The sequence below is a fragment of the Ostrea edulis genome, chromosome 9 (assembly GCF_947568905.1).
Source record: "Ostrea edulis chromosome 9, xbOstEdul1.1, whole genome shotgun sequence".
NCBI lineage: Eukaryota > Metazoa > Mollusca > Bivalvia > Ostreida > Ostreidae > Ostrea > Ostrea edulis.
The window spans coordinates 28,814,000-28,833,449 of record NC_079172.1 but is presented as its reverse complement, the minus strand read 5'-3'; the positions used below and the strand labels follow the sequence as shown (position 1 = coordinate 28,833,449).

The window sequence follows — 19,450 nt, the reverse complement described above, 5'->3', positions numbered from 1 at the left end:
TGACGATGGAGAACCTGAAGTCATCCCGTTTTTCATAAAGCTGAGTTGGTAGTTTGACTTTAACATTTATGTTCAATAAAATATCCAAACAGGAAGCAGATATGAGAGTCTCTGTGATGTCTTTTATCACGAGTTCAGTGAAATATATTGAATTGACATATAAATAAAAATGAGTACATTGTTAGTAGATAAAACATCGTCGATATATCTAAATGTCGAGTTGATTGCCACATCAAGATATTTTTCGTCTCATTCAGAAGCTTTTAAATTCAGGGTACATGTAAAGTGCGAAACAAAATCGAATCAAAACGAAACGAAATCTACCGAAACAAAACGAAACGAAACGAAACCTACCGAAATAAAACGAAACATATTATATAACCGAACTCTTTTAATTATAATAATTAAAAATGGTATCTTAGGCCCTTGTGAAAGTTACCACATATAAATAAAATTCGCCTCCCCTTTGATCTAGGCTTTCGGTTTGACTGATACAAAGTTTTAAAAGTTGGAAGGGGGTGTTGAGTAAGCACAAAGTACATATCCGAAGTTGATTAAATACCATGTGCAATTAGTTTGGGATCCATAGATTTCAGAACGGAGGGTTACAGTCTCACACGTCAGAGGTCTGAGGAAACACACTAAACGAGGGGTGGGGTCTTCGGCGTTGGATCCGCCTTTGGACATAAATACATGTTTCAGTATTTTTTGCTCTAAGGACAAATCTATGTATACATGTGGATATTGTGTATTTGTATGTGGTATATCAAACGGTGGAATCTGAGTAAGTCCTCCCGTTCTCTCTGTAATTTCTGCTTCCCTTGTTCAGAAGCCTTTTGATTTTACAAAATGCGGACCTCTTCCTGATATTATTGTAGTAAAAATTTCCGTTTTCCGTCCCGTTTTCAATTCCCCGTCTTAGCAACACTCCAAATGTATAGTTATCTTTAGACTCACTACATATCAATAACAATTTTTAATAATACATGTACATGTACATTTTGTATATATATCTTACCGAATTGCATTCATATAATATGGTATACTATTTAAATTTTTCCATTATTGAAAGTACTCGCACCTCAGCAGTTAGAGATCAAATAAGAGGTTAATAGCTCTTCCTGCTTTCAACTTTCTCAGACACCAGCTTCTTCAAACAATGTATCTATGCCCAAAGGCGGATCCAACAATCTGTTTCGTTTCGGTAGGTTTCGTTTCGTTTAGATTTCGTTTCGCACTTTACAGGTACTCTTAAATCCATGCATTTTTCTTATTTATCGATATACATGTAAAACTCTTCAGATTTATGAAGGAGCAGTAAATTCACAAAATATAGATCTATATTTTAAGTCACGCCTGTTGTTCGTATTACGGTGAATATCAAAGTAATGGAGCAACAGTGTAATTTCCGCATATAAATGGCTTCGTAGTCATACAGCTTATTCCTCTGCTTTCCCTGTTTATACACCCCTCCTATAATACACACATTCATTAAATATTTACATTCGCTGAATCTTTTCTCTTCTATTTCTTTTGAAATTGACATTGCTTTTATCATAGACAATGAATACATCTTCGTTGCAAAATAGTTCGATCCGTTTTTTTTAGTATCATCATTACCAAATATGGAGTGTTGTAGAAACCGCTAATGAAACAATTACGCTTAATGATACAAACTGCAATAAGGGGTTCAGTTGCAACGCTTAGTGATACAAATTATCACATTAACTTTCTACAGTATAAACCGTTAATGATATAACTGAACCCTTAATGCAGTTTGTACAATTAAGTGTATTTGTTTCATTAGTCAGTCATTATGACGATGTAGAGTACCTCCTTAAAGTAATGAAATGGTCTACAATATTCTATTTTAGTACTTAAATCTAGTTTATATTTTTTTTTCAAAAATACATAGAAATATAAACAATAAAATGTTTTTCTTTGTTCTTGTATTGTGTGCTGAGAGTAGCAATCATTGCAGATTTATTTTTGTCATAACCCGCTTATTTCATTGTTTGAATAACTCGTATATAGACTCTTCTCACCAGTGGTTTCCCGTGGATTCACATAGAGCTCGTTTTTGATTTCTTCAATGGACGTTGTCGTAGAGCTGGCTGTTGTGTCAGTACCATGGGAAGATCCTTAGTGAAAAGTCGAAACAATATTCTTAATGACATTATTAAGAAAACAACAACACATACTTGTTGGCTTTGGCGTATAAAACAATAGAAAATTGAATAACTGTGTTACATTGTAATCATACATGCATTTATTAAAATTTTGTTACTGCGGTTTACAAATCAGAATATATATATATGATATATGCTCTCGTAAAAATCAAATAAATTTCAATAATCACCACACAAGTTAAAAAAAAAAAACCCAACCAAAAACAACAACACAAATCACATAAACTTTAGAATAAATAGCATGGATTTTTTTATATTTAAAAATTCAAGATTTTTCACCTGACACATAAAAAAGTTTGGAAATCGAAGTATGTTATATATAGTCCGTTTGGGATGAATGAAACAAAACTATTGAATGTTTGCCCCTCCTTTTCCCGAGTGCGGGACCTAAACTTCAGCAAATGATACAATCCTTAACAATCTTATTTACTCTATAACATCAAACGGACGGATAGAGTCTTAAAAACAATATACAGCAGACGAACAGAGAAATAAAACAACATCAAACAGACCAACAGAGAAAAACAACACTAAGCAGACGAACAGAGAAAAAACAACATCAAACAGACGAGTAGAGCCTAAAAAACAATATACAGCAGACGAACAGAGAAAAAACATCACCAAACAGACCAATAGAGAAATAAAACAACATCAAACAGACCAACAGAGAAAAACAACACTAAGCAGACGAACAGAGAAAACAACAACATCAAACAGACGAACAGAGAAAAAACATCAAACAGACCAACAGAGAAAATACACCAAACAGACGAACAGAGAAAAAGAACATCAAGCAGACGAACAGAGAAAAAACAACATCAAACAGACCAACAGAGAAATAAAACAACATCAAACAGACCAACAGAGAAAAACAACATCAAGCAGACGAACAGAGAAAAAACAACACCAAACAGACCAACAGAGAAAAAACATCAAACAGACGAACAGAGAAAAACAACACCAAACAGACCAACAGAGAAATAAAACATCAAACAGACCAACAGAGAAAAACATCAAGCAGACGAACATAGAAAAAACATCAAACAGAAAGGGTAGAGCCTAAAAAACAATATACAGCAGACGAACAGAGAAAAAACAACACCAAACAGACCAACAGAGAAATAAAACATCAAACAGACCAACAGAGAAAAACATCAAGCAGACGAACATAGAAAAAACATCAAACAGAAAGGGTAGAGCCTAAAAAACAATATACAGCAGACGAACAGAGAAAAAACAACATCAAACAGACCAATAGAGAAATAAAACAACATCAAACAGACGAACAGAGAAAAACAACACTAAGCAGACGAACAGCGAAAAAACAACACCAAACAGACCAACAGAGAAAATACACCAAACAGACGAACAGAGAAAAAACAACACCAAACAGACCAACAGAGAAAAAACATCAAACAGACCAACAGAGAAATAAAACATCAAACAGACCAACAGAGAAAAACATCAAGCAGACGAACATAGAAAAAACATCAAACAGAAAGGGTAGAGCCTAAAAACAATATACAGCAGACGAACAGAGAAAAAACAACACCAAACAGACCAACAGAGAAATAAAACATCAAACAGACCAACAGAGAAAAACATCAAGCAGACGAACATAGAAAAAACATCAAACAGAAAGGGTAGAGCCTAAAAAACAATATACAGCAGACGAACAGAGAAAAACAACATCAATCAAACGAACAGAGAAAAAACAACATCAAACAGACGGGTAGAGCCTTAAAAACAATATACAGCAGACGAACAGAGAAAAATAAACCACCAAGCAGAGGAACAGAGAAAAAACAACATCAAACAGACCAACAGAGAAAAACAACATCAAACAGACCAACAGAGAAAAAACAACACCAAGCAGACGAACAGAGAAAAAACAACATCAAGCAGACGAACAAAACAAAACAACACTAAGCAGACGAACAAAGAAAAACAACACAAAGCAGACGAAGAGAGAAAAAACAAATATGAAGCAGACGAACAGAGAATAAAAACAACATCAAGCAGTCGAACAGAGAGAGAAAAACCCATCAAACAGACGAACAAAGAAAAAAACAACGTCAAACAGACGAACAGAGAAAAAAAAAACCCCAACACAAAGCAGATGACCAGAGAAAGAACAACACCAAACAGACTAACAGTAAAAAGACAACATCAAGCAGACGAACAGAGAAAAAACATCAAACAGACGAACAGTAAAAAAAAAACCCATCAAGCTGACGAACAAAAAAATCCAAAACAACAACAAACATTATGAAGCAGACGAACAAAGAAAAAACAACACCAAGCATACAAACATAAAAATCAACAACAACACAATGCAGACGAACAGGGAAAAAACAACATCAAGCAGACGAACAGTAAAAAAAACCCCACATCCAGCAGGCGAACAGAGAAAAAGAACATCAAACAGAGGAACAGAGAAAAAAAAACCAATATCAAACAGACAAACAAAGAAAAACCAACATCAAGCAGGCGAACAGAGAAAAAGAACATTAAACAGAGGAACAGAGAAAAAACAACAATATCAAGCAGGCAAACAAAGAAAAAGCAACATCAAGCAGGCGAATAGAGAAAAAACCAACGTCAAACGGACGAGTAGAGAGAGAAAAAAAAAACCAAAAAAAAAAAAACAACAAAAAAACCAACGTCAAGCAGACAAAAAATATCAAACAGACGAACAGACAAAAACAACACCAAGCACACGAACAGAGAAAAAACAACATCAAACAGACGAACAGAGAAAAAAAACCCATCAAGCAGACGAACAGAGAAAACAATAAACAGACGAACAGAGAAAAACAACATCAAACAGACGAACAGAGAAAAAACAACATCAAACAGACGAACAGAGAAAACAACAACATCAAACTGACGAACAGAGAGAAAAAAAAAACCATCAAGCAGACGATCAGAAAAAACCCAACATCAAACAGACGAATAGAGAAAAACAACATCAAACAGACGAACAGAGAAAAATAACATCAAACAGACGAACAAAGAAAAACAACATCAAACAGACGAACAGAGAAAAACAACATCAAACAGACGAACAGAGAAAAAACAACATCAAACAGACAGACAGAGAACAAACAATATTAAACAGACGAACAGGAAAAAAAAAAAAAAAAAAAAAAAAAAAAAAAACCACCAAGAAAAAAAAAAGAACATCAAACAGACGAACAGAAAATTAATACATCAAACAGACGAACAAATAGAAAAAAATCAAGCAGATGAACAGAAAAAAACCCCATCAAGTCGACTAACAAAGAAAAACACCAAGCAGACGAACAGAGAAATAAAACAACATCAAGCAGACGAACAGAGAATAAATAAAACATCGAACAGTCGAGCAGAAAACAACATCAAGAAGACGAACGGAGAAAAAAATGCATCTTCCCGTTCAGATGCCAAAGCGTACTCTACGACTTACAAAGAGGCATATATAACTTTATGCCCTCCATTTCTATATGAATATAAAATACTATTTGAAGGAACCAGTTTTCTCAGTCCCACGGCTTTGTTGCTGGTCGACAATTGCTATTTATCAATGATGATTGAAGAAATTGACAACTTATTTACAACCCCTATAATAGGGAGATCCCTGAGCATCAAAACTACAACTCGGACAACTTAAACACAAATGGCATTGGGATCTCCCTATTAATTTATTTTTATAAATCTTGTTAAATTCAAACATCATGAAATAGAAAAATAAGGTGGCACCTTAAAATTGTGCCAGTAGCAGGAAAGAAAACAATCCGTAAAACTGGTAAGTATACTTGGAGTAAGAGAAAATGGCACACATCAGATCTTAATTAAGGTGGTAGGATTGGGTTGGTGGAGGGAAAATATTCCTATATAATCACATAAAATATATACTTCCTTACAATTGGACAGCTACAAACAAAGACATAATCACGTGACACTTAATCATTATTTCATTGGTTGCTGATGATGGTGGGTAAAAATAAATCTTTGGATAAGATAAAATGCTTGGCTATTATTACCGATGACATAACGTGTGCCCTTCACTTGTGATCAAGAAACTAATCATAGGTATACCTATGTTAGTTACATAACACAGACTACATAACTTATGTACAACACACATTCATGGCTAGACAAATTAGCCAAGTATTTAATAAAATGATCACATAAAACATATTATTTGATGAATAATATTTCATCCTTTAATCATATATCAAACTTCTAGATTCTTCTCGCACATCAAAATAGTAAACTGAGGACACTGTAATAAATAAGACAAGGACAGATTGACTGACTGATTTTTTGTTTGACGTCCCTTAAAATAGGTCCACCCTTCTGTGACATCATAAGATTTTGCAAATTCAATGATTAATGCAATTGTAATCCGTCATGCCGAATATTTGACCAAAGACAAAATGAATGGTCGTTAATAATTTCAAAATTTGAAACTCGGTATTGTGAATGTGCTTATAATGGTAGTTTTTATCCAGTGCGACAATTTAAGGGCTGCGAAATTTAGGCCTATGCTCGGCGTTTACGGCCTTTAAGCACGGAGGGATTTTTATCGTGCCACACCTGCTGTGACACAGGGCCTCGGTGTTTGCGGTCTCATCCGAAGGACAGCCCCATTTAGTTGCCTCTTACGACAAGCAGGGGTACTGAGGACCTATTCTAACCCGGATCTCCATGGGATAAGTAGGTTTGTAATGAATTTTACGATATTTACTTTGGAAGACTCTATTATAGTTACGGACTTCATCTCACATATGAAACAATATCAAAGGTGCAAGCAGTAACTCTGGAGCAAGCGTTCCGGAGTTTGTCGGCAAACTGTATCAATTTTAAAAGTATAAATGCTTAGAGCCCAGGGCCATAACATTGAGAGTTTTTTTTTAACGTGCCAACGCCTGTCGCAACACAGGACGTCCGTTTTTAAGGTCATATCCGAAAGACCCGTGATTGTCACTCGTTTGGCGAAGCAGCAATCACTATACCTATATTAACATCTTAGGTCTGACGCGGCCATGGGAAGAGCGAGGCTCGAACTCACGACCTCCCGGATACAAAGCGAACGTACGTACGCTCTACCAATGAGCTACCTAGTAGCAACCACCACCAATTTCTTTAATAATTTTTTTTTACCCAAAACAATAAAAATCAGGTTTAATTACCAATTGTGAGTATGCTGAGTTCAAATCTGGATTCCTTTTACTCCACTTTCTCATAGAAAATGAGGTATAGTGTCTCAAACACCCCTACTGTCAGGTTGCCAAAAAAACCCGGAAAACGTTTCATTTCCCATCAAAAAGTGACCCAAATTTATTTCTTGAAACATCATTACCCAAAACAATAGAAATCAGGTTTAATTACCAATTATGAGTATGCTGAATCCAAATCTGAATTCCTTTTACTCCACTTTCTTACAGAAAATGAAGTATAGTGTCTTAAACACCCCGACACCCCTACCGTCAGGTTGTCAAAAACGGAAAATGTTCCATTTCACATTAAAAAGTGACCCAAAGTTATTTCTTGAAATAAGGCATACAATATAGAAAGGAAAACAATTAATACTAACAGAAAGTACTAAAACAATATCCCCCTTCCCGGAAGAGGGGAGGCATAAATATACAAAGGAAGCTGGACACTTAACGAACAGTGATCAATCTCATAACTCCTATAAGGAATACAAAATAAAGAGTTGGACAAAACGGGACGCTTCCTCTCTATATCGATGTATATGCTAGAATGATTTCTTATTGAACCAAACCAAAGTCTCGTCACGAAAACAAGATTGTAAATATTCTTTACAAATATTTATATACACAGTACTATAATGACACATTTAAAAATCTATAGTTTGAATGTATATATTCATAGGATTGTAAACATATGTGAATTTTATGTATGACTAGTCTACTGTGAATGAATGAAAAGTGGAATGCAAACGCTGTAAAACAACGTCTTAGGGATCAGGATCAATTTGTCGAGACGTGCTCAAGCGTTATTTTTAGTTCTTCCAAGGGTATAATATACAATGTACTAAAGTTTTAAAACAATTTTTGGTCTGGAAACATATCTTGAGAACCTTACCAAGAAACTCAGCAACATGTTGTTGAAATTCACCATGAACCATCGCCTTTCAGTAGAGACTGGCCGATGGCTTAATATTGTCATCATTTTGTGCTAGAGTGCGATGTAATCTAATTAGATTGAGTGCAATGCTTTATTAAAGAAGTTCGCACCTGAAATTTTCTTTTAAAATACTGAAAATTTACCTAAGATTTATTCGTTTAAACGTGATTTGTCTGTTGGTGACAACACAAATCAATCATTACATAAAATGAATACAAAATCATGTCTTCTAACAATACATATATAAAAAAGTTTCATAAAAGTAGGCTGGAAATAAATAATTAAGTATCTGGATGTCTTAAGATTTCTATAAGATATGACAGTTTTGTGAAACAGCTATGATGGATCTTATGACAAAGTTTGGTCTTATGATAGATCTTAGTCGTAAGATAGTTTTGTGAAACTGGCCCCAGCTGGTAGAACTTTTTGTTTAATCAATCCTTTCGCCACAAAATATATTCCCTGCCAAACCCTTTCAAGAATTTAAATTGACACAAAAATTTACAAATGGATAGGGTTTAGTAATATATATGTAATATGTTTGCACCAATGGTATCAGTATTGAACAAGTAAATACTTATACATGTAGCGTCCTGCAGTTGTGCCCATATGCCCAGGAGCTAACGTCCTTTAAACATACACAGAAAATGCTGTACGAGACCAAATTTGATCGAATTGTATGAAATTATGTCAACCAGTAAAAAAACCTATAAAAACTGTGCATGTTCATTTTAAAGATATATGAATTAGTTTGACCTCCTTAACATACAGCTTCTTACATGTAGTATATATATTTCACTATGATGTTGTTTATTTGCATTCTTATTTTATATACATTCCTATGACGTTACTTGTATTAATACGCGCAATTTCTGTATTGTGCCTTATGTACCATTTTAATTGTTGTTTGAGCGAATATAAGAAATGAAATGTAATCGTTTTTTACGGGGGCTAGTTATGTTTTTGAATTTAATTGACAAGACGATGACGCAGTTAAAACAATTGTGTTGTTCAAACAAACAACAAACGACAAACGGTATTAATTAATTATCAAGCATGGGTTAAATAGAAAATCAATTGAAAGAGAAACTAGGCAGATAGTTATTTTTTTCAAGTTAAAATACATTTTTTTTCGGAGAACAAGAAAATGTTTATGACAAAGTTAACTAAATTTATTTTTTGATACTTAGTTGTGAATTTGATTTACTTTAAACTGATATAGATTTACTGAAAAGAAGTGCATGAGCATTGACGGTCACCTTGGTATCATACCATTAAAATGGTTGTACTGATCGTAACAAACTCGGCTGGATAAAGCGCCTCCTGTGGTTATAATCTGATAGGTTAGAACCAAGTTTGGGATTTCTCAGCAGGAAGCAGAGTCGACATACAAATCATATTCCGATATATATCAAACTATTATGATTTTATTGTATTTCTCAATTAGTATCCCTAATCTCAAGGTTCCCCGCCATAGCGAAAATTGCAAATATTATGAATGAAACATTTTCATAAAAATGTATTGTACTTCAGGATGAAATAAGGCGCAAACTTGTCTTTATAACATTTCTACCTTTATATACGCGAGAAGTGCCAGATACCGCTTTTTCTGCCTTACATGCCATCATTGAAAACCAAAACTGATCGCTGTAAAGAGCACGCTCCCAAAGTGGGCACACATTTTATTCGCTTCCCGTGTCCTTTTTAATCCATGGATTTTTGTTGAAACGTCGCATTTTATTTAACTGCTTTGGTCTGTACCAAAGACTGAGTGATTGACAGTATTTTAAAGCGCTATACCTACGTATATGATAAGAACAGTGTTTTTACGTCATATCCGGATGGACACGAGTTCCAAACATTTACTATAAATGATGTTGTTGCAAAATATATAACATCAGAATAAAACGTAAATGACGATTTGATCCCGTAAATAGCATTCACTATAAATCAAATAAACACTCTTACCTCCTTCTTTGTAGCAGAGAGCACCAATCACAATACTTGTATCAGAGTAACTACACAGTCTCCAAGTTTGAACCCCTGCCGCAGAAATCAGGAGACAATATTCCCCTTCCGGAGCGGACGTGAGATTGCTGGCCTTCACGGGGTCGCCGTTCCAGTTCATTGGTGAACCTTTGATGTTATGGGGACCAAGCCACACCCCCAGGGTTGTACCAGTTGCACTGATGTGTTGTACAAAACCAATTAAGAATTTATGAACTGTTTCAAATACAAGAAACACTGTTTTATTTAAGGAATCTTACCACATTGATATTTCGTACAGAAAAAGTAACGAATGCATCAAACCCTACACGTTATGGTGAATGTACGCGAATGATGTTCTGACACGTGATGGTGAATGCACGGGAAGGATATTCTGACACGTGATGGTGAATGCACGGGGATGATATTCTGACACGTGATGGTGAATGCACGGGGATGATATTCTGACACGTGATGGTGAATGCACGGGGATGATATTCTGACACGTGATGGTGAATGCACGGGAATGATATTCTGACACGTGATGGTGAATGCACGGGAATGATATTCTGACACGTGATGGTGAATGCACGGGAATGATATTCTGACACGTGATGGTGAATGTACGGGAAAGATTTTCTGACACGTGATGGTGAATGCACGGGAATGATATTCTGACACGTGATGGTGAATGCACGGGAAGGATATTCTGACACGTGATGGTGAATGCACGGGAAGGATATTCTGACACGTGATGGTGAATGCACGGGAATGATATTCTGACACGTGATGGTGAATGCACGGGAAGGATATTCTGACACGTGATGGTGAATGCACGGGAAGGATATTCTGACACGTGATGGTGAATGCACGGGAAGGATATTCTGACACGTGATGGTGAATGCACGGGAATGATATTCCGAATCCTGTATTTTTTAATTTTCAGAAATATATACAAACCCAGCAATAGATGTGAGAAGATTATGGATAAAGGCGTACTGGAAGTCATCTATAACCGGGGCTAGCTGTCCACCCTCACACTGGCACTTATTCATGGAGTCCACTACTGACCACGATGTTCCAATAGGAGTCTTTGACGTCAACCAGTAGCAATGTTGTCTGTACTCAAAATCCGCAGTGGAATTCCAGGATAAACAGAGGCCGCTCCAATCTGGAATGAATTATACACTAGGTACATAGAGACAATCTGGAATGAATTATACACTAGGTACATAGAGACAATCTGGAATGAATTCTACACTAGGTACATAGAGACAATCTGGAATGAATTATACACTAGGTACATAGATATCTCCCATTTCTCTAAAAGTTATTTAAATTAGCAAATCCACATACAACCTGCATTTAAAAAAACGAAATTGACGGAGGTTTGAGACAGGTATCTCTCTAAGTTGAGTAGTAGCAGTTACATATAATTGGTATATTACACAAAGTGGGAAAAATCCTATTACAGTCTTAGGTATGAAAAGATGAAGATAACGAACAGTGATCAATCTCATATAACTCCTATAGGGAGTACAAAATTAAGAGTTATGACACGGAGTCCTGGACACGATAGGGGTGAGATCAGGTGCCTAGGAGGAGTAAACATCCCCTGTCGACCGCTCCCACCTGCCGTGGGCCCTATATCTTGATAAGGTAAACGGAGTAATCCGTAGTCAAATCAGTGTGTAACAATTGGTATGAAACACGTCAGGCAGCATTTGACCCCTAGTAACATAAACTTGTTTTTCAGTAGCCTGCCTCGATTTAAGAATTGATAATACACAGAACAAGCTCTTGCTAATCGAATCAGTTGAGAGACTTAATCACCAGGTGATAATGGCATATTGTTACATAAACATGGGAAGTTAACGATGAAGAAGCTGAAATCAATCTGTTTGTCAAAACGTTGAGTTATTAGTTTGCCATTAACATCTATGTTCAGTAAAATATCTAAGTAGTAAATATGAAGCAGATGTGGAATACTGTGTGGTGTCTTTTATTGGAGTTCACTTGGATATATCGATTCGACGTATTAATGAAAATGATTATTGCTAACAGATAAAATGTTCTCGATACATCTATATGTCGAGTTGAAGGCCACAGCAAGAGTTTTTTCTTCTCAAGTAGAAGCTTTGATTAAATTCTGCCTCATAAGAATATAAAACGTCATCTAATAAAGAAGCACAATTCGTGCCCATGGGAATTCCAACAGACTGTTGGAAGACCTGATTACCAAAGACTACAAAGATTTTGTCAATGAGAAACTCCGGCATCTTTTTGATATCAGCTTCAGAGTACTCGTGCGTAGATCTGCTGGTATTTTGAGACGAAAAACATTGTGGTAGAGGTTTGTAGTAGAGGTTCTAGTATTTTTGTGTGTACTTCACGGCGTCGCATCATTTGTGTATTCTTGGCGTGCTTCATTCAACGACTGTTACAATAGACCTTCCAATATTGGAAGATGTCTGGGGAGTCTTAGGAATATCTTACAATAGTTCTGTCATTATCCCACGTTAAAACCACGAAGGTCAAGGCTGTCAAGGTAAAATAATGTGGTGTTTCTAAGACAGTTGTGCGAGTTTACTGCAATTGTTGTATTACAAAACGTATTCGAAAGGTAATTTTGTAATACTTACTTTTTGCGTCAGGATGTCTAGGATTAGCATCTATTGAAGATCATTTATAAACTTATGTCGATGGCAGTCGTAAAACAACTCGCGACAGTCACTGAAAAAGTGAGCGATCACTAGTGTATAAAAAAAATGCCTGGAAGGTCATATTGGTCGCTATGTACCAAACTAGCACACCAAGAAACGCAATATCCTATCCACAGTTCGTTCATATTAGCTGTTATTGCTCTATTCATCAGTGACCCTCCGCGGTAGGTTAGTGGTTTGAGTGTTCCCGAGTTAAATCAATTAAATATGCAATTACTGATCATTTCCCAAGTCCCCGGCAATGGAAACAAAAGTTATGGGTATTTCAGGTGAAGCCGGTAAAAGGATTTCTCGTCACAGTTAGTGTTGGCAAGATAAAAAACATTACTGCTACGTGTCAAAATTTGTGTCGTTTCACTAATAGTTGGTGACGTCCCAATATCAGTGAATGATTTTTCAAATGGGACGGAAATCAACAAATATTTATCAGCGTTTACGGATTGGTAGGGACAGGTACATCGAAGAGTTATATAATTATAAATGTCAGAACCTAGTCTTGCATTAATTTCAACAATGACGATCAACAGTTTAAAGTCAACTGAAAACAAGACAGAGATTAAATTTTATAAGACTAAATCATAACATTGTGTTTTAGTTTGAAAATCATTATACATTCATAAGGGATTCAAGGCGTTCTTGTCCTAATAGCACGGGTGTAATTAGCTCTTCTGAGCCGAAGGCTCAAAGAGTTAATCATATGGCCATGTGTCTGGCGTGCGCCGTGCGTCAACTTTTTGGAAAAAGGGCTATATCTTAAGAACCCCTTGGTCAATTTTTGTCAAATTTGTCACAGGGTATCCTTGGCCCAAGGGCTTTCATTTGTACTAAAACTAGGGTTTTGACCCTTTAACAAGGGGAGATAATTAGGAAAATGCAAACAAAAGTAGTGGTTGATAAAAAATCTTCTTCTCAAGAACCACTGGGCAAATTATCACCAAACTTATGCATAAGGACGAGGACAGGTTGTAGATAAAAAAATTGTTCAAGGCATCATCCTGGGGCAAAGGGTGTGGTCTCAAGGTCACTTCAAAGATGACCTTAAATTTTGTTTTGTTAAAACATCAACATCTTAGGACCTAATATCAAGTTGTCTCAAAAGTAGGTCATGGTGACCTACTTTTTGAATTTCGCAGGTAATTATTATTAAATGGATTTTGATACATATCTTGGACACTTTTGAGCCTATGATCATCAAAAGATGTCAGTTGATGGATCATGGGACCATAAACTGTATCATGTGAAAAGTATGTCACCATGACCTACTTTCTGAATTTTATGGCTAATTATTTATGAATAAATTTTAGGTTGTTATTTCAGATACCGAGAGGTTTAAAATCATCAAACCTTGTAAGTTGATGCGTCTAGAGGCCTCAAAACATATTTATAAAAAAGTAGGTCACAGTGACCTACTTTTTGAATTTTGTAGACATTCAAATTTCACATTTTCAATTTTAGATGCATACTTTGGACACTATGAAAGCTAGGATCATCAAGTTTTGTCAGTTGATGAATCTTGAGTCTTCATAGTTTGTTGACCAAAAAGTAGGTCACCATGACCTACTTTTGGAATTTGACAGCTATATTTTAATATTTCAGATACTATTTGACTTACAATTATCAAACTTTGTCAGTTGATGCATGTTGAGTCTTCAGAGTGTGTTGACTAAAAGTAGGTCACTGTGACCTACTTTTGGAATTTGACGTTTATATCTGAATATTTCAGATACTATTTGACTTCAATTATCAAACTTTGTCAGTTGATGCATCTTGAGTCTTTGGAGTGTGTCGACCAAAAAGAAGGTCACTGTGGCCTTCTTTGGAATTTGACGGCTATATTTGAATACTATTTGACTTCTTAAGTCTTCAGTGTGTCGACCAAAAGTAGGTCACCGTGACCTACTTTTGGGCAGTTACATTTAAATTTTCAGGTACTATTTGACTTAACATCATCAAACTTTGTTAATTGATGAATCTTAGTGAGAATTTTTGCCTGTTCTACAATGTATCAGAAGAGGTATTCTAGGCCGATGGGACTCTTGTTTTTATTAGGATATATTTGAAATGTTGTACAAATGAAAAACAAAAAGACATGAGGTTTAACATTATTTATGTTTCATCTGAAATAATTTACAAATTCCTTGGATCTTCATATTTATCAATAATCATAGTGTACATGTAATAAAAAGCGGATAAATGTTCAAGAAAATCCATCACAGAAACTCTTACCTAGATACATTGTACTATCCAGTAGATGTTCTACCAAGCACCTATCTTTACTCCTCACGAAAATATTAACAGCTATGATAATGAAGGAGAAACTTCAAAAGTATTGTGCCACAACATAAATAAAAAGTGGCGTAATTAAAACGTGAATTCTACCAAATTCCAAAGACATTTCATAGAATTGAAATCACAAACATTTCCAAAATAAACAGCATCAAAAGGTGTACGAAGAGGCAAATCGGATAAGCATGCTTTTATAACGGGATATTATCGATGTTTCTTAGGCATATATATATTCCATGGCATATATCTTGAATATTACATATTTTGTCGATATTTACATAACATTTTATAAATTCTTCACATGTGTCATCATCACTCGATGTATACTTATGACGCCATCAGTTTACTTTCATTTTGATCAGACATATATAACACGACTTACATGAAAGTAAATTCGGAATTAAATTGTATACAATGCATATTTATTTCAATTATATTGTTTCATGGATTTTATCCTAGCTTTTCATGACCAGTCTTATCATACCGCACACTCTACATGCTTGCCATTATCGTGGATTTAACACAACACAGAAAGCTTTTCGCTATCGTTTATATTCCAAGAAAACTCGTAAGAAATGTGCTGGTTTATCATAACACAGTCGAGGGCATCTCTTGATAGACTTCGAAATCTTCTTGCCATTGAAAACTGCTTAATTTCCCACAACACTCTGAATACAGTCGTCTGATTCCCCCACCTTTTGTCGTACATCTGCACATAGGGTTGTTAATTTCTACTGATATTTAACTTCCAATTATCTCATACATTTGTACAAGGTTAACTAAGAGATAAATGTCAGTCACACTTAACTAACTTATGTACTAATGAGTTCTGATTAATGTCACATTCATAAAGCAACATTAGGAGATTGATCACTGTTCGTTATCTTCACCTTTCCATGCGTCCGATAAGATTCATGAAATCTAAATCTCTCTCTCTCTCTCTCTCTCTCTCTCTCTCTCTCTCTCTCTCTCTGTGATGAATTTGGGTAATGCATCTTTGATGTACGTCTCATACAGCAAAAACCCAATCTAACAAATGAAGCGTACCTTCTCTGTAACACAGCATATCTGTCGTCGTGTGGGTGCACGCCTTGTCTTGTGTTTGGCTATCAACGTACACTGTGCTGACCCACACCCTCGAATTGATTACAGCACAATTTTGAGTGGTGCCGCCATTAGGTTGATGATTAGGATAATCCGTCATGGTGTATAAAAATTCATTTCCGGGGATACTACTTCCATCAAAGTTGACCCAGGTGTTTTCCTCTGCTAAATCCATTGTGCCGATAAACGTATCCACTCTGTACAACATAGTTTAATTGAATGAATACAATCGTACGAAAATACACGAATTCATAACACGGCTACATTCCTTGACCAAAGGTAAGTTTTCAAAGCTATTTTCCCTTAAATATTTCACAGAGTCAAATCTTTTCAAAAAGAACTTCTTGAGGATTAATTTCTAGTTCAATTTTGATGAAGTATAAAGATCTAAGAAATATTCGCAGTGTATACTTTTTTCTGATAGAACCCTATTATGATTATCCCTTGCAGAAATATGACACCAGCTTCAGTTCAGAAGTCCTTATCCAATGTAAGTATACGTAATTCACGTAATGTTTGAATAAATAGCTGGTATCTCTCTGCTATAGTTCGTTAAAAGATTATATGGAAATCATGTCAGCAACTGCTGTAGCATCTAAAATTAATAGTAATTATTTCTTCAAAATTGAAAACAAACTAGCTTCAAGAGAAACTTAAAAAAGAAGAGGATACATACACACTGTACATAGTTGATTAGGCCTTTTGTCTCGGACTTTACATATAGAACAGTGCGACATTTAACTCTGGACACGACAAAAGTCCGGAGTTTCGCCAACCCTTTTATTAAGGATACAAATAAACCCTTTACAAAAAAAGATGGGATTTTATGTCCACAAGACATGCACCAACATTTACACTTGTAACTATTGTAGTTTTTAAGATATTTCACCTGAAATCAAAAAATCCCATGGGATTTTGGAGGGATTTTTAATCCCACTTGGGGGATTTTCACTCCTACCAAAAATCCCATGGGAGAAAAAATATAATTTCTCCCATAGGATTTTAACTCCCATATTTAAATTCAAAATGGGATACAATGTCCCATAGGAGGAAATGTCCCATAATGAACATGAAATGGCAGTGAATATCCTATTTGAGCATGAATGGGAATAAATATCCCAAATAAAACACAGGATGGGGACTTTTATCCCATGAATATAGTAATAAAGCAGAAAATTGTATCTTAAAGAGTGTTGTTTGTCATGATTCTTAAGAATTTACTTGCAAGCTAAGGAATGACATTAACTTTATATCTAGTAATTACATTCCTAAATTATGTAGCCCTATACATGTGTTAATGGATAAATGTCTAAACAACATGAGAAATTAAATTATATTAGAGCTCTGCATTACTAAACTCTTTCCCATGCAATTTCAATTGTATACATATAACCCTATCACAAAAATATTAGAATAAAATTGAACGGTATTAAATTATGCAGTTAGAACACTAACTTATTTACATGCAGCTGTTCACATTCTCTATTTACAACCCTTTACAGGTCGTCAGGTGTGAATATTCACAGGAACCGGTATTTTTGTCTGTAATAATAATAGTAGGCCCTATGGTACCATCCCCAATGAAAAAAATAACCCAAAAGGAATGGCACCATTTCTTACTCAAAACTTCGCTTCAAAATAATTCGAAAATTCTGCTTTTATCGTCCCCACCCCAATTGTCATTCTGATTCAGTAATCCCAGTGCTTTTATTAGGGGTGTGTGGTATATACCCCTACTCTTATCATTATGTACAGGCTAAATTACCGGTTCCTCTGATATGTTGTGGAATTTTGGAATAGCCTGGCTTACAGTTACAATTTGTTTACAATATATTAAAATTAGTGTTAATTAAGTGCTTACGGGGAAATCTGCTACTGCTAGATGATGCTAAGTTGTTTCGTGAACCGAATCAGACATCTCCAACAAGATTCTCGAAGATTTAACAACACAAGAATCATTTTACAAAATGCATGCTTCGGTCCATCATTCTCCCTCTGACAATCACATTCATTCTGAAGTCAAAGTACTTTCTCCTATACCTGAAGCGTCAAAAAGACTTTGACAGGTAAATACGAATAAACGGTTAACAGACATCTCGACCCTAAGAAAGTTCAGTCCTGGATGTTCTAGTCCAAAAAGAAGTATGATCCAATCTTATGCATTCATTTATTACATTTCCGGTTGAGCAACACCCAAATCCTCTAGAGACATTGTTTACAGTTATATGACATTACCTAAATGTGTGACACAATATTAATCCACCCTTGCTCAAAGGGGCATAAGCACCGAGCATAGACCTAAATGTTGCAGCCCTTCACTGGCAATGGTGACGTCTCCATACAAGTGAAAAATTCTCAAACAGGACGTTTATGTTTTTTTTGTTTGTTTTTTTTTTATTTTGTTTTCATTTTTTTAAATGTTAAACATGAAAAGTATAACTGAATCTGTGTTCACAGCCAAAATTTTAACCTTCTGGATGCAGGAATAAAAACAATATTTTAGCCTTCATTCTGTGTTATGTAAACAAAGACTGGAGTCTTTTTATGTTTACATTTAAGGTGGCTCACTACACCGGGAAATAGTTTCTCAAATCAGTACAAATAGATTTAATATTTTAAAAAAGATCTGATGATATACAATAAGTGTGTATGCCAAAAACAGCAAAAAATGCAAATTTGGATAAAAACATGATTTTCAAAAATATTATTTCAACACATGAACAAAAGACTGGTGGATTTGAGCTCAAGATCTGTAGTTCACCAGCCCAATGCTCTCTCTCTCTCTCTCTCTCTCTCTCTCTCTCTCTCTCTCTTGCCCAATGCTTTATTAATTAACCACTTAGCTATGGTGTTATAGACGAATAAATCGATCAATACAAATACTTTCCCAAAACATTTAAATCGCCATCTTGTAACATAGTGTCATAAAGCTTTAGTGTAGTGAGTACCTTAACAAACCAATGAAATGTTTAATTTTGTAATTGAATTTTCAAAGCATCTTTACTTTTACACATGCAATTTTAC

The 19,450-nt window shown here is 35.3% G+C and overlaps 1 protein-coding gene across 3 annotated transcripts in view; it reads right to left on the bottom strand.

The window, feature by feature from the left end:
• LOC125657482 (uncharacterized) overlaps window positions 1–19,450 on the bottom strand; it is a 40,606-nt gene that overhangs the window by 897 nt on the left and 20,259 nt on the right. Inside the window, exons 3-7 of one of the 3 annotated variants that reach the window (XM_056150059.1) lie at window positions 16,370–16,623; window positions 15,263–15,334; window positions 11,274–11,484; window positions 10,296–10,513; window positions 2,046–2,141 (exon numbers count right to left, since the gene is read on the bottom strand). In XM_056150059.1, the coding sequence (XP_056006034.1) occupies window positions 2,046–2,141; window positions 10,296–10,513; window positions 11,274–11,484; window positions 15,263–15,334; window positions 16,370–16,623 (851 nt within the window). The remainder of the gene's footprint in view (window positions 1–2,045; window positions 2,142–10,295; window positions 10,514–11,273; window positions 11,485–15,262; window positions 15,335–16,369; window positions 16,624–19,450) is intronic. The other 2 variants (XM_056150060.1, XM_056150061.1) reach the window with 2 other exon arrangements.